This window comes from Spea bombifrons, chromosome 9 (assembly GCF_027358695.1).
Source record: "Spea bombifrons isolate aSpeBom1 chromosome 9, aSpeBom1.2.pri, whole genome shotgun sequence".
Lineage (NCBI taxonomy): Eukaryota > Metazoa > Chordata > Amphibia > Anura > Pelobatidae > Spea > Spea bombifrons.
The window spans coordinates 41,931,075-41,946,450 of NC_071095.1; the positions used below are offsets into that span (position 1 = coordinate 41,931,075).

The 15,376-nt window shown below is 43.7% G+C and overlaps 1 protein-coding gene across 5 annotated transcripts in view; it reads right to left on the bottom strand.

The window, feature by feature from the left end:
• NUMB (NUMB endocytic adaptor protein) overlaps window positions 1-15,376 on the bottom strand; it is an 82,583-nt gene that overhangs the window by 13,090 nt on the left and 54,117 nt on the right. For 3 of the 5 annotated variants that reach the window (XM_053474910.1, XM_053474907.1, XM_053474908.1), the window contains 4 exons: window positions 14,110-14,184; window positions 7,913-8,053; window positions 6,978-7,182; window positions 5,287-5,604 (listed from right to left, as the gene is read on the bottom strand). In XM_053474910.1, the coding sequence (XP_053330885.1) occupies window positions 5,287-5,604; window positions 6,978-7,182; window positions 7,913-8,053; window positions 14,110-14,184 (739 nt within the window). The remainder of the gene's footprint in view (window positions 1-5,286; window positions 5,605-6,977; window positions 7,183-7,912; window positions 8,054-14,109; window positions 14,185-15,376) is intronic. The other 2 variants (XM_053474911.1, XM_053474909.1) reach the window with 1 other exon arrangement.

Consider the following 15,376-nt stretch of genomic DNA (forward strand, 5'->3'; position numbering starts at 1 on the left):
AGGGGCAGCTATGGTTAATGGGGTGTTTAGGGTTAATTTAAGAGCAGCTGTGGTTAATGGGGTGTTTGGGGTTAATTTGAGGCAGTTGTGGTTAATGGTGTGTTTAGGGTTAATTTAGGGGCTGTTGTGGTTGACAGGGTCTTTAGGGTTAATTTAGGGGATGCTGTGGTTAATGGGGTGTTTAGGGTTAATTTAGGGGCAGTTATGGTTAATGGGGTGTTTAGGGTTAATTTATGGTAGTTGTTTTGATGTGGTATTTAGAGTTAATTTAGGGGTAGTTATGGTTAATGGGGTGTTTAGGGTTAATTTATAGATGAGGACTGAGGGTTAATTTAATAAAGTTAACTTAAGGTGCAGTTAGAGATAAAGGGGGGCAGACTAAAGGGAATCTAAATCCTGGGGGCAGTGAAGATTAACCCAGTACTTATTTATAAAAGTATGGTGTCAGCGTGCTGTGAACAGGTCTGTGACTCTATGAGGGGACTATGAGATATCTGGGGGGTATAAGGCATATCTGGGGAGGACGGAGTGACATATCTGGGGGTATAAGGCATATACATTATATAAGGCATATGTGGGGAGGGCAGTGTGGCATGTCTGGGGAGGATGGAGTGGTGTATCAGGGGGTATAAGGCATATCTGGGGCCACAGTGGCATATCTGGGGGTAGAGTGGAGTGGCATATGTGGGGAGGGCAGCGTGGCATGTCTGGGAGGCAGCGTGGCATGTCTGGGGAGGATGGAGTGGTGTATCAGGGGGTATAAGGCGTATCAGGCACAGTGGCATATGTGGGGGTGGAGTGGTATATGTGGGAGGCAGCGTGGAGTGGCATATGTGGGAGGCAGCGTGGAGTGGCATATGTGGGAGGCAGCGTGGAGTGGCATATGTGGGAGGCAGCGTGGAGTGGCATATGTGGGAGGCAGCGTGGAGTGGCATATGTGGAGTGGCATATGTGGGAGGCAGCGTGGAGTGGCATATGTGGGAGGCAGCGTGGAGTGGCATATGTGGGAGGCAGCGTGGAGTGGTATATGTGGGAGGCAGCGTGGAGTGGCATATGTGGGAGGCAGCGTGGAGTGGCATATGTGGGAGGCAGCGTGGAGTGGTATATGTGGGAGGCAGCGTGGCATGTCTGGGAGGCAGCGTGGCATGTCTGGGAGGCAGCGTGGCATGTCTGGGAGGCAGCGTGGCATGTCTGGGAGGCAGCGTGGCATGTCTGGGAGGCAGCGTGGCATGTCTGGGAGGCAGCGTGGCATGTCTGGGAGGCAGCGTGGCATGTCTGGGCTCAAATGTGCATAAATTAGGGGGGCTGGTTGGAAAATAAAGACAATAAATGCATTTTATCAAAGTTTTTTTTATTCTGCTGTTTGTATTTAACATCATTTGTTTATTAAATTATTTTAAATAAAAGAAAAATTTACATTCATGTTTTTATCCGATTAATCGACAAAATAATCGGCCAACTAATCGATTATGAAAATAATCGTTAGTTGCAGCCCTACAACCAAGGTATGCAGAATACCATCTCTGAACAGACAACACCTTGAAACAGATGGGTTCAGCAGCAGAAGACCACACCGGGTGCCACTCCTGTCAGCTAAGAACAGGAAACTGAGGGTGCAATTTGCACAGGCTCACTAAAATTGGACAACAGAAGACTGGAAGAACGTTGCCTGGTCTGATGAGCCTCAATTCTAGCTGTGACATTCAGATGGCAGGGTCAGGCTTTGGCGTAAACAGCAGCAACAGCCTACCTGAGTATTGTTGCTGACCATGTCCATCCCTTTATGGCCACATGTCAAAATCTCAAGGTCATATCTCAAACTGGTTTCTTGAACAGGACAATGAGTTCACCGTACTCCAATGGCCTCCTCAGTCACCAGATCTGAATCCAATAGAGCACCTTTGTGATGTTGTAGAACAGCAGATTTGCATCATGAATGTGCAGCCAACAAATTTGCAGCAACTGTGTGATGCCATCATGTCCATATGGACCAAAATCCAGCACCTTGTAAAAAGTATGCCATGAAGAATGAAGGCAGTTCTAAAGGCAAAAGAAGGTCCAACCTGGTACTAGTTGACCTCTACAATCTGGTTTTCGTCCACAGCATTCAACAGAGACTGCACTGACTAAGATTACTAATGACCTCCTCACAGCTAAAACGAAAGGCCAATTCTCACTGGTTGTTCTCTTGGACTTCTCAGCAGCCTTCGACACAGTCGACCACCCCCTTCTCCTAAAAACCCTCCATGCTCATGGCATCCGTGACATGGCTCTTTCATGGCTTAAATCCTATTTTTCTAACCATACTTTTAGTGACTCATTTTACTGGAACTTGCTTCTCTCCCCTACCACTATCTACCGGTGTTCCTCAAGGCTCAGTTCTTGGGTCTCTGCTATTCTCCATCTACACTTCTTGCCTCAGACAACTTGTTTCTTCCTTTGGTTTCCAGTACCACCTATACGCAGATGACACCCTACGCTACATTTCTGCTCCTGACCCTTTCCCCCTCTCTTCTAACTCGCCTCGCTGACTGTCTATGAGGAATTGCATCATGGATGGCATCCCGTTACCTAAAGCTCAACATCTCTAAAACCGAACTCATGGTAATCCCACCATCTGCTCTGTCCACTTTTCCTGACATCTCTATTACTGTTGACGACTCCACTATGCAACCAACAGACCAGGTTCGCTGCCTTGGTGTCACCCTCGACTCTGCGCTCTCCTTCATCCCTCACATCCAGTCCCTCACCAAATGCTGCCGCCTCCACCTGAAAAACATCTTTCGAATCCGCCCTTTCCTCATGCAAGACACCAATTTACTAATCCACTCCCTTGTGATATCCCATTTGGATTATTGCAACTAGGGCTGCAACTAACGATTATTTTAATAATCGATTAATCGGCCGATTATTTTTTCGATTAATCGATTAATCGGATAAAAAAAACAATATGCAAATTTTTCGTTTATTTAAAAGAATTTAATGAACTGGATGTTAAAAAACAACTTAAAATTTACATTAACATTCTTATTTTGTTATGATGTAATAAAAAACAATATTTTCAAAGTACAAGAACCCAAACACAATATTTATGCACTTTGCATCCAGCACTTTGCACCCAGCATTCAGCACTTTGCACCAGCACTTTGCACCCAGCCCTGGCACTTTGCACCCAGCACTTTGTACCCAGCACTCAGCACCCAGCACTTTGCCCCAGCCCTGGCACTTTGCATCCAGCACTTTGCACCCAGCACTTTGCACCAGCACTTTGCACTTTGCACCCAGCACTTTGTACCCAGCACTCAGCACTTTGCGCCCAGCACTTTGCCCCAGCCCTGGCACTTTGCACCCAGCACTTTGCACCCAGCCCTGGCACTTTGCACCCAGCACTGGCACTTTGCACCCAGAACTTTGCACTGTGCCCCTGCACCCAGTCTCCAACTCTGCCCTGCACCCAGCCCTGCCCCCACATTCTGCCCTGCCCCCACACTCACACTCTGCCCTGCACCCACTCTGCCCTGCACCCACTCTGCCCTGCACCCACACTCACACCCTGCCCTGCATCCCCACCCCCACTCTGCCCTGCACCCAGTCTCCCACTCTGCTCTGCACCCACACTCACACCCTGCATCCCCACCCCCACTCTGCCCTGCACCCAGTCTCCTGCCCTGCACCCCCCACCCCCACTCTGCCCTGCACCCCCACCCCCACTCTGCCCTGCACCCCCACCCCCACTCTGCCCTGCACCCACACTCACACCCTGCCCTGCATCCCCTGAAACCCCACTCCCACCCCGCCGTGGACCCCCACCCCCGCGAATCGCTCTGTGCGAATGGAGCCACTCGCACAGAGCGAACCGCTCTGTGCGAATGGAGCCACTCGCACAGAGCGAACCGCTCTGTGCGAATGGAGCCACTCGCACAGAGCGAACCGCTCTGTGCGAATGGAGCCACTCGCACAGAGCGAACCGCTCTGTGCGAATGGAGCCACTCGCACAGAGCGAACCGCTCTGTGCGAATGGAGCCACTCGCACAGAGCGAACCGCTCTGTGCGAATGGAGCCACTCGCACAGAGCGAACCGCTCTGTGCGAATGGAGCCACTCGCACAGAGCGAACCGCTCTGTGCGAGTGGAGCCACTCGCACAGAGCGAACCGGAACACGTCACATCCGTCACGTAGCTAGAAGAAGGCGGAGACTGCAGAGCGTGTAGCAGAAGCGGGGAACGCTCGCGGAGGTAAGTAAAAGGAGCCGAGTGCTCCAACAACGAATTGATCACTCGATTAATCGATAACGGAAATCGTTATCGATGATTTCCGTTATCGATTATTATCGATTTTATCGATTCGTTGTTTCAGCTCTAATTGCAACTCCCTACTAACACGTCTCCCCCTCTCCCGTCTTTCACCGCTTCAATCCATCCTCAAAACTGCAGCTAGATTATTTTTTCCCTGCCGCTGTTCCTCATCCGCCGCTCGACTATGCCAATCACTTCATTGGCTCCCCGTACCCTTCAGAATCAAATTTAAACTTCTGACCCACCTATAGAGTCCTCAACAACTTGGCACCATCTTACATCTCTATCCTCCTATCCAAATACACGCCTAATTGCCCCCTTCGCTCCTCTCACGACCTGCGGCTTTCTTCTACTGTTGTTACCTCTTCCCACTCTCGTATTCAGGATTTCACCTGTGGCTCTCCCTCCTGTGGAATTCCCTTCCCCGTTCTGTCAGACTTTCTGCCTCGTACGCAAGGTCAAAACCTCTCTGAAAACCCACTTGTTCAGGGAAGCGTACAACATTCCTTTACAGTGCTCCCAACCATCATCCTAATCAAACCACCTGAACAAACAGCTTCAACGCATCATCGCAACCAGATCAACTCATCCCCATCCAAGCCGTCGTCCTATTGTCTCGTTCCCTCAACCGCCAACTAGATTGTAAACTCGCAAGAGCAGGGCCCTCTTCTCCTTTGCACCAGTTTGTTATTGTATGTGTTTATAAATTGTTCTAATAAATGTAACAGCGCTGCGGAATCGGCCAGCGCTTTATAAATAAATGTAATGTAAAGTAATGTACTAGCAAGGTGTACCTAATAAAGTGGTGAGTGAGTGTGTGTGTGTGTGTAATCTCATCTGCTTCAGTGTCCTTGAATGACAGAAATAAAATATGGTCACCCCTATTCTAGCCTTTTAGCAGTATCATTAAGGTTTACATAAAAAAAACATTTAAAAAATTTATATTTTATTAAAATTAGTATTTTTAATCAGGAATGTGTAATGATCTTACCTGGGTTAACGATCTGAAAGTCTGATTTCCTTTGCACAGTAGATGGTAACTCATTAATTCGTAAGGAGAACTGACGCTTGAAGGGAGACATTTTTTGGCTGAGAGCAGGGAATCCCCGGAATGAGCCTTGTCTTACCAGCTGCTCCACAGGAGCGTGCCGGCGAGGGATCGCATGAGGATTGTTAAGATCCTTGTTTTCTTGGAACACTTGGTCCTCAGACGTTGGTGAAGAAGGCAGGACTGGAGTAGGAGCTAAAGTTGCAGTAGTGGAAGCAACCGTTGTAATTGTATTTACACTCTTCACTTCGGGATCTGCTACTGAAAGCAAAATTAACACTTCAGTAAAGAGAACAGACAGCACCACATAACATGCCTCACAAACAAACTGAGCAAAGATATATTGTACGCTCTAGTTCAGTACCTCAGGGTCCAAATTCCTGCTCAAAACAAACATTATAATGTAATGTATAATAAGGTTAGAATTAGGGATGCACCAAAAACTCTGGACCGAAGAACACCCAGTCTGCAGGGAACATGTAGCCAGGAAGTATCAGGTGTGTCACCAGTACGGAAGGGATTAAATCTCAACTCTGAAGCCTCTTAGCATCTCCTTCTCTGGCACTTTCTCTTGTCTCTACCACCCTCTGCTGGTTGCTTCAGGACTCAGTTCTGGGCCCCCTACGCTTCTCTATCTAACACAAATTCATCCTTTTTGATTGCAGTATCATCTCTGCGGATGGCACACTAATTTACCTTTCCTCTCCTGACTTATCCACCTAATCCATTGCCCAACTAAGCCAGTGCCTTCACCATATCCTCCAGAGTAAAGTTTGAATTCCTGACCCTCATCCACAGATACCTGTGTCATGACCCAAGTCTCGAATAAAGCATGTGACACATTGTTGTTGTGCATTCTTGTTATCCAATGGCAGTGATTTCCATACCACATCAGTCTTCCTACAAAAAATCATTGACAAACCTGCCCCTCACATCCTGTTTCATACCCTTTCAACCTTGCGGTAGAATGGCCTGAAGTGGGGGTCAGACAATAGTCGACATGTGTAGTCTCAGATTAAACATTAAGTGATTGTATTTGTCCGCAGCAGAACTTAACATTTAGGCACACAGTCCCTTTTAAGGCAACACAAAACTTTAGCAAAAAATAAAACCTACTCCACACTTGGAGAACTTACTAACAGCTCAAGCCCTATACATTAGGGTGGCTGGCTATATTTAGTTACCAATCTTTTAACTTACACCACATCAGTCAGGAAAGTATCTTAAAGTCCTTACGCTGTTTTAGAGAGGGTTGGAAATCCATCTGGTTAGTGGTTTGCACATGCACATCAAGTCTCCGCTTACTTCTTAACCCCTTAAGGACAATGGGTTGTCCTTAAACCCATTAAAAACAAAGCATTGTGAGCCCGTACATGTACAGGCTTCGTCATTAAGGGATAATGATCCCAACCATGCTTCCTGGTTTAGCCATCTGAATGCTGAAGGACTCAGGTATGTTTCCAAGCATAACTATCAGCACCTGACTTCATCCTGTCACAAATCTCCTAAAAGATGGTAAGCTTGGAAGACCGGTGGCCCACATTCCCTTATTTTAACAGTATGTTAATTTCGGATTTCAGCTTTAATATTATTGTTTTAATATCTTTTTAATTTCCAGTGACTGTACATTTTACCTTTTTTGGAATCCTGTATTTGTTTCATCACCTCTTCTCTCTCCGCCTGCTCTGTCGCGGTTGTCACTCTGAAAGAACCTTCCCTTGTGAAGGTAGTTCTGCTGGCATCGAATGTGGCAGTCACTCCACATTCTTTTTCACGCTTTTGCTTCCGCTCCAGACAAGCAGCAAATGCACAACCTACAGCATGGCTAAGCCTCTCACCCTGCAGCAGGAGACAATTCCATTTTTTGGAACATCAGACTATTCTATTCAACTATTACAAAAGGCAATTAATGCACAGATCTTCAGCCTTAAAGAATTGTTCAAGTTCCATCATTATCTAATAAATAGTTTCATATTTCCATACAATCAGGTATCAGTCTTAGGACAGAAACTAACCCCCAATTGGAGTATTTCTGTGTGTCAAAAAAGACAGGTTTAAGGTTCAACATAACCATCTGGAAAGGCTAAATCATCAAAGGACGGAAAAGTTCGAACACAAGGCCATAGTCTAAAGCTACAAGGTCAGAGACTTAGAGGTAAAGTTTCACTTTACCGAGAGGGTGGTAGATAAATGGAAGAAGTAATAGAGCAGAAGTAATAGAGGGTAATACCATCAGGGAATTTAAACATGCATAGAATAGGCAAAATCATGAATCTAAGACAAGACCAATGTCTGATTAAGGTCAGAGTCTGGTTCTTTACATCAATAAAATGGGCAGACTAGAGGTGCCGAATGGTTTTTATCAGCCGTCAAATTCTAGGTTTCTAACTAGAGCAACTGAACCCATCTGAAACTACTTATAAGAGGCAAGTTATCCAGAAACACAAATAATATTCCTAAAATAATGGTTTGAAAATTACTAAATAAGGGCTTGGATATATTTCACGATGCATATATATATGGCCAAGCCAATCACACCAGTACCAACAGATACAGCAAACATACTGACCGTGTCCTTAACTGCCATAAAGCAGTGGCAGATCCACCTTCTTGTGGTTCCATCTCGACAGATGTATGAGAACGCTCTATCAAAGTTTCTGTCCGGAGCACAGAAAGACACTTTCTCTATGGTTTGATCTAATAGAAGGTCCTGAGTGGAGGCAAAGATGTGGGATGGTTATTAGCAATTTCTGCAATTATGGCCCTTTATGACACAAATTCACAAGGATCAAAAGAAGAAAGTGTTTTGAATCAGCATTATCATAAATGGTTTGGACAAGAAACTTAAGTCACCAAAACACAAGTCTGATTTTAGTCATTCCTTATGTTAGCAGACACACCACCATTAATTTTGACAGAGCTGCCTACAACCAAGGAATCAGTAAAAATATCTAATACATCTAAAAAAAAAAATTGAACTATGAGGTCTGGAATACAAATGTGACTCTCAATCTAACTCTAGGAATGTTAGATTATCAAAAAGTATCACAGATTCTTCTCTTGTAACAATGCAGCAATATTTATTTTAATGAGAATATCCTGAAAATCTGAGCTATTTGAGTACCTATAGGATCACAAATTAAAAAAAAAAAAAAAGTGTTTTTATTTGAACACAGCATGTTGCATAACATAGAACAGGGGCGCCCAACCTGCGGCACTCCAGCTGCTGCAGGACTACATCTCCCATAATGCTCTTTCAGCTAAGGGGCTGGCTGAGGAGGATGGGAGATGTGGTCCTGCAGCAGCTGGAGGGCCGCAGGTTGGACATCCCTGACATAGAATGTAAAGTCTTTGGTTCAGAACAAAGTTTTTAAGTAGGACATGCTGAAATCATGTTTGACCACATGGTGTCTCTGTCAGCTGGCTTTCAAGAACGACATTTAAATTGTTAAATGTTAGAACTGTGTGCTTTGGGCACAAAAAAAAAAAAAAAAAAAAACCTTGTTTGTGCAAATTTGCAAGAATGATTGGGTTTGTCAGTAGCATACATAGCGGGGGTATTTTTTGTCCAAATTTTGGTGTGTTAACAGAAAAATTCAACAATATATATATATATATATGTGGTGGTGGGGGGTCATTTTTTGTTTCAGCTAGGGCTGCAACAACTAAACGATAAAATCGATTTTTAGCGATTATAAAAAGAGGTTTTTTTCAGAGCAAATGCTCTGACAAACTCCTCTCCTTCTATAATCCGACCTCAAACAGGGATCGTATTATAACACTAGAATCCAGATCCCCGCAGCGATGCAGGAGACCTGAATTCCACCGAATGCGCACAGACAACCTCCACCTCTCCCCTCAACTTCCGCTGGGGCTTCTACGATGCAGCGCCAGCATCACGACCTTCACCGCAGAAGCCCCACCGGAAGTGAAGGGGAGCAACTGAGGCTGTCTGTGCGCTTCGTGCAGACCCCCACCGACTGACAGAGGGGAGAATCCAGGTCTCCTGGAGAGGATCACCCTCTCTGTCAGCTGGTGGGTGTCTGTGCGATGTGCACAAACAACCTCTGCTACTCCCCTACACTTCCGCTGGGGCTTCTATGAAGCTCCAGTGAAAGTGCCAGCCAGCAACGGAGGTTCACCCCCCCACAAGACACCAGGGAGTCGAGTGGTGTATGGGGGGTATAATGAATTTCAGGGTGGCAGAGTGGCGTATGAGGGGGTATAATGAATTTCAGGGAGGCAGAGTGGCATATCTGGGGAAGGCAGAGTGGCGTATAGGGGGAGGCACCCAGTTTATTTTACATAAAAGAAAAATTTGCATTGTTTTTATCAGATTAGTCGAAAAAATAATCGGCCAACTAATCGATTATTAAAATAATCGTTAGTTGCAGCCCTAGTTTCAGCCAAGTGAATGCTGCATTTTTTGTTTCGGTCCAAAATTTTCATTTCGGTGCATTCCTACTATATACTAAGCCAGACTGAAGTGGTAGGTCTACGCCACATTAACCCCTTAAGCACAATGGCCAGTCCCTAAACCCATTGAAAACAATGCATTTGGGGTTAATGTTTGGCTTAGTATATAGTGATTGGGGTTATGCTGCACCCCTGTCAATGTCTGCCTCATTTTTTAATTAAAACAGTTATGCAATATAATGTTTGTAATGATAGAAACTATGCAGTTTTAAAGTGTGTGTGGGGGTGCCACATACAGGAACCCCCCAATTGCCAAAAACTCTAGGTACGCCCCTAGGGTTTGTAATGATAAAATTTAAGTTGTAGAATCTTGGGGAGGGGGGGGGGAGTCTTATGTTGCACAAATTAACATCCTCCTATTCTGGAGATATTGACCTCAGCAGCCTGTTTGCTCTTGGTTTGACTTTCTGTAATTCGGCAAAACCTTATCTGGCCCTTAGCTGTGACTCTGTCTTTTAGGAAACTGCAGACTAAATGTGGGTCCCACCAGCTAAGATAATTGAATTGCTCCATGATGTAACATACCAATAGAAAGGCACTTTATCTAGCGTGTCAAACATCTAAGAACTAATTGCATAGACAAAATAATTGTAATCACTGCAGATTAAGTGGAATGATTCTACATATATGCCATAAAATACAAGGCTATTTACAAAAGGATCTTTTAATACTATTGGATTGTAAAATTGCAAGCAGGACCCGCTTTACCCCTTAAGGACCAGGTTGGTTTTTTTTGTACCCTTCGAGGCCAAGGCTGCTTTAACACTTTTGTGGTGCTCACTTTTAGCTGTAATTTTGCCCTCTCCTATTTAGTGAACCCACACAAAGACAAGAAGGGCTTTCTTCGGGTGCCTTATTTTTTATTTTTTTTTATTATATCACCTTATTTCCTATAAAAAAATATATATGAAATATAAAGTGTTTAAAAAAACACCTTTCCTAGCTTTTATTTCAAAAATCTTTTACTCATCTAAAAAAGCCAATAAAAAACCCTGCTAAAAAGATTCTACTACTGTCCTGAGTTTAGCCAATACTTTTTTTGCAAGCTATAGGAAAATAATTACAATTAGCATTTTGCCATTTCAAAACCATTTTTCCCCAAATCTGGTCATTTTGCCCCGTCTGATATTTCAGACATCTTTGAAGCTGACCAATGCAATGTACCCCATCAAACCATTCTTTTTTAAAAGAGACACCAAGGTATTTTAACCCTTTTCATGCACTAATACTACTACCACCCTTCATTAAACTTTGTGGTAGTAATTTAGTATGTTTTTTTATCACACAAATTGTACTTGAGGTATGAATTTACCACTCCTGGTATACATAATTGCCAAACAACATAACAATATGTGTTTAGTGACATTTCTTACAATTAGGGATACCACCCCATGCATGGGTGCTGTCTGGTGGCCTGGGGCTAAAATGCCACAGTTGGGAAGTGCGCTTTTATTTTTCTTCTTCATTTTGGTCAGTCTGTGTCTATGCCTGTCTTTGAACGCGTCCACTTCAATTTACCCCATCAAACCATTTTTTGGTTTGAAATGCTAGTATTTCAATTCTTTCCATGTGAGGATTTTTGGAATACAGCACTAAATTTAGCACTTGTTCTGGAGAGACCAGAGTTCTGGAAACTTTATTTATTTCGAAAGGACCCAGCCTTCTTTCAAGAGGCACAATCTCTCGCAGTGGCGATTGTGAATGCTCTCCGGAGCGGTCACAGTGCGTCCTGGGGTGGGTTTTTGGTGTTGCTGAATGTCTTGCTTTCGAGGCATTTCAGGAACAGCATTGAAGCTTAGGAGGCGATAGTTGATTGCCCCTAAACTCTTTTAAAACGCAATCCCTCAAGGCATTACAATAACATCGTTTAACCCCTTCGTTCCCCTATAGACGTACCGGGAGGTCCAAAAAACGCCCACAAAGAAACCCCTATGGACGTCCCGGTACGTCCAGCCCTTCGTGCAGCGTCAGGGACACATCCCTGCCGCTGCACGGGAGACCAGGCTGTCAAACCGCCTGTAACAGACCATCTCTCTCACTCCCCCTCCCGTCCTGAAACGGAAAAGCTGAAAAAAAAAAAAAGTTAATTCATTTAAAAAATAATATTAAATAAATCATTAAAATAATAATATAAATAATACTAAAAAAAATTATAATGTGAGCTGTGATGTCACTGTGACATCACTGGCATGTTCAGGAGGTCCCTAGGGGACTTAGCATTACTGTGTAAAAAAAAATATAAAAAATACAAAAAAAATTTAAAAAAATTAAAAAAAAAAATTAAAAAAAATATATAAAATAATATAATAAAAAAATTCTTAAAAAAACCTTACATCCCATTGCCCTAGCATAACATTTAGCCAGTATAACCCTCCTGCCCCCGTTCACAACCCCCAAACCAGTTAAGCCATAGGCATAAAAATTATACAAAATTGTACACCTAATAGTATGCTCCCTGGTGCTGGGAAAGTCTGGAAAATCTATATAAATTAGGTATTTCTGAAATCAGGACACCTGAATTAATAAACTTGGAGGGGATTTTCCATCACTTTACCTAATTGTGTGAGGATTCAGAGGGAAAATGTAAAAAAAAATTAGTTTATTTTTCTAATCTTCGCTAGTTTTTACTAAATTTCTCATTCTAAATTTTCAGCTAATCATCCAACTATGGTATCAAACGAAAGCTCTATCTCTCCTTGAAAAAACAATACCGTATTTGCTCGATTATAAGACGACCCCGATTATAAGACGACCCCCCAAAATCAAAATATTAATTTAGGAAAAAAACAAAAAGCCTGAATATAAGACGACCCTATAGGAAAAAAGTTTTACCAGTAAATATTAATTCATGTAAATTATTTTTTCATGTTTAATAAAAGCTATGATTGAGAAAAATATATTTTTTAAATTTCCTTTTATTTGCCAACCTGCCCCCCCCAGTTATGCCACTCTGCCCCCAGAAATGCTTTATACCCCCCTATTTGCCACTCTGCCCCATGATATGCCTTATACCCCTATATGCCACTCTGGCATATAGGGGGTTAAAAGGCATATCATGGGGCTGAGTGGCATATAGGGGGTTAAAATGCATTTCTGGAGGTATATAGGCATATCATGGGGCTGAGTGGCATATAGGGGGTTAAAATGCATTTCTGGAGGTCCAGAAATGCATTTTAACCCCCTATATGCCACTCAGCCCCATGATATGCCTTTTAACCCAGCATGTACTGGCTGCCTTGGCTTGATAGGAGTGTGATTGCTGTTAGCAGTTTGATATAGATATATATCAAACTGCTAACAGCAATCACACTCCTATCAAGCCAAGGCAGCCAGTACATGCTGGAACCTGGGGATGATAGTAGTGGGATTACAGCCTCCCTATGCCATGCTACAACCCCCACCCCCCTTACACATCCATGCTATCACACACAAACACATTTAAATACTCATTCATTCCATTAATCACACATACTTCACACATTAAACACACATTAATCACACATACTTACCCAAAAACCCTCCCCCACCCCCTTACCTGAACTGCAGATCTCTCACTCGAAGACTTCTGCAGGGGACCGGCTGTAGAGCAACTTCTCTGGCCCCGCCCCCAGAGGAGGGAGGGGGAGATAGAGCTCTGTGAGGACGCTGCAAGCTTCCTGTCCTCCTGCTTCTAACAGAAGAGACGCTGCACGCGACCGGTAAGCAGCATGGCGCCAGCAGACATTTTTTGGGGGGTCTGAGAAGACGACCCCGATTATAAGACGAGGGGTATTTTTCAGAGCATTTGCTCTGGAAAAAACCTCGTCTTATAATCGAGCAAATACGGTATATAGTTTACATGGGTACACTATTCACAGGAACAGAAAATAATCGCTAAACCGGCATACCCCAAAAATGGCAAAATTGCTCTGGGCTTTGAGGTACCAAAAACCCCTGGGATTGAAGGGGTTAAGCAAGAAAAAAACACCGTAAGTCGATTTCTAAGCTTATTTAATGTCACTTGTCGTTAACTGACTGTTATTGTACAACACGTCTGGCATGTCACTGGTCGTTAAGGGGTTAATGTATTGCTTTGTCAATTCAAGTATTGTCATCTCCTTTGAATGTTTGTACTGTAAGAAGCGCTGTGCATATCGTTGGCGCTATATAGACAAAAAATAAGTTGTCGCCAATCACATGGGGACAGGATACTAATTAATGCTTCATACATAAGACATATTCCTAATCACAAATCAGTCCTCTGAGCTCCAGATAGAAGGGTAAACATAAGTAACGGGTTAAGACACTAACCTTTGTTTTTTCATCCACAACTCGCAATCCATCTGCAGAGACCCACAGCACAGCCTTGATTGCCTTCTTGCCAGTCTAAAAAGGAAAAAATATGAAAGGGGAGCGTTAAAACAAGACAAAAAATGGCTAGCAGGTTGTCAAATCTCACTCTTACAGGAACTGCAAAGAACCACCTAGAAACAAAGCAACTCAAGTTGAAAACCAAATGAAAACCCACAAAAGCCAAAGCCAACGCCAACACATACACCAAGCAAAAGCTAAGATTATATATAGACTTCCGGGAGAGGGAGACAGATTTTGGAAGAAGGGGGACACCTGGAGTTTCAAACATGTCAACAATGTCTACGAAATCCAAAGAATTCAGCAAATTCTTCACCAGGATTTAAAAGGCTAAATTTAAAAAAGAGCTTATGCGTCTGACACACGTGGATAAGGAGTTACTGCACTGGTATCTTCAGGACAAAGTAGTTTGGGAGTGCACTGTACAAGTGGTATTTAGGCAAAAACATGTTCCATTAAAAGGTTTTACATTTAAAGCCTGGTGTCTTCAGCGCCTTTTAGAAGACTAGATTAATTAATAATCAAATTATATGAAATTTAGTCACGCTAAATTAATTTGTTTTCACAATGAACACCATAAAGTAAACTAATAACAAAAGAAAAGTATTTTGTAGTGGTGCATGGTGCGTAAATATGCCTATATACCATTTCTGCAGTGTACAGAAGACCATCATCATCCAACAGTCATTAGCACAGTGTCTGACACAAACTCCTGCTTATGATCTCAATGGAGCAGTTTATTGCTGTACATTTGTCAAGACCGCTTTAAAAATACCATATTTGCTCGATTATAAGACTAGGTTTTTTTCAGAGCAAATGCTCTGAAAAATACCCCTCGTCTTATAATCGGGGTCTTCTTATAATCAGACCTCAAATAGGTCTGACTATGAGACTAAGATCCAGATCCCCCCGCAGCTGCAGGGGACCTGGATCCTCCTGAACCCCCCTCCCCACTTACCGGTGCTTCTGAGCCCCCGGTGTGTAGCGTGTGCGGGGAATTCTCTCTGACAGTCGGGGAAGGTCTGCGCAATGGACGCAGACAACCCCGTTGCTAGCCACACCTCCTTCCGGCTGCAGCGTAAGCTACACACCGGGGACTCAGAAGCACCGGTAAGTTGGGGGGGGGAGTGTTAAATGGGGGGCATAAGGCATTTCTGGAGGCAGAGTGTTCTATGAAATGCCTTTTAACCCCCTTAATGCCACTCCC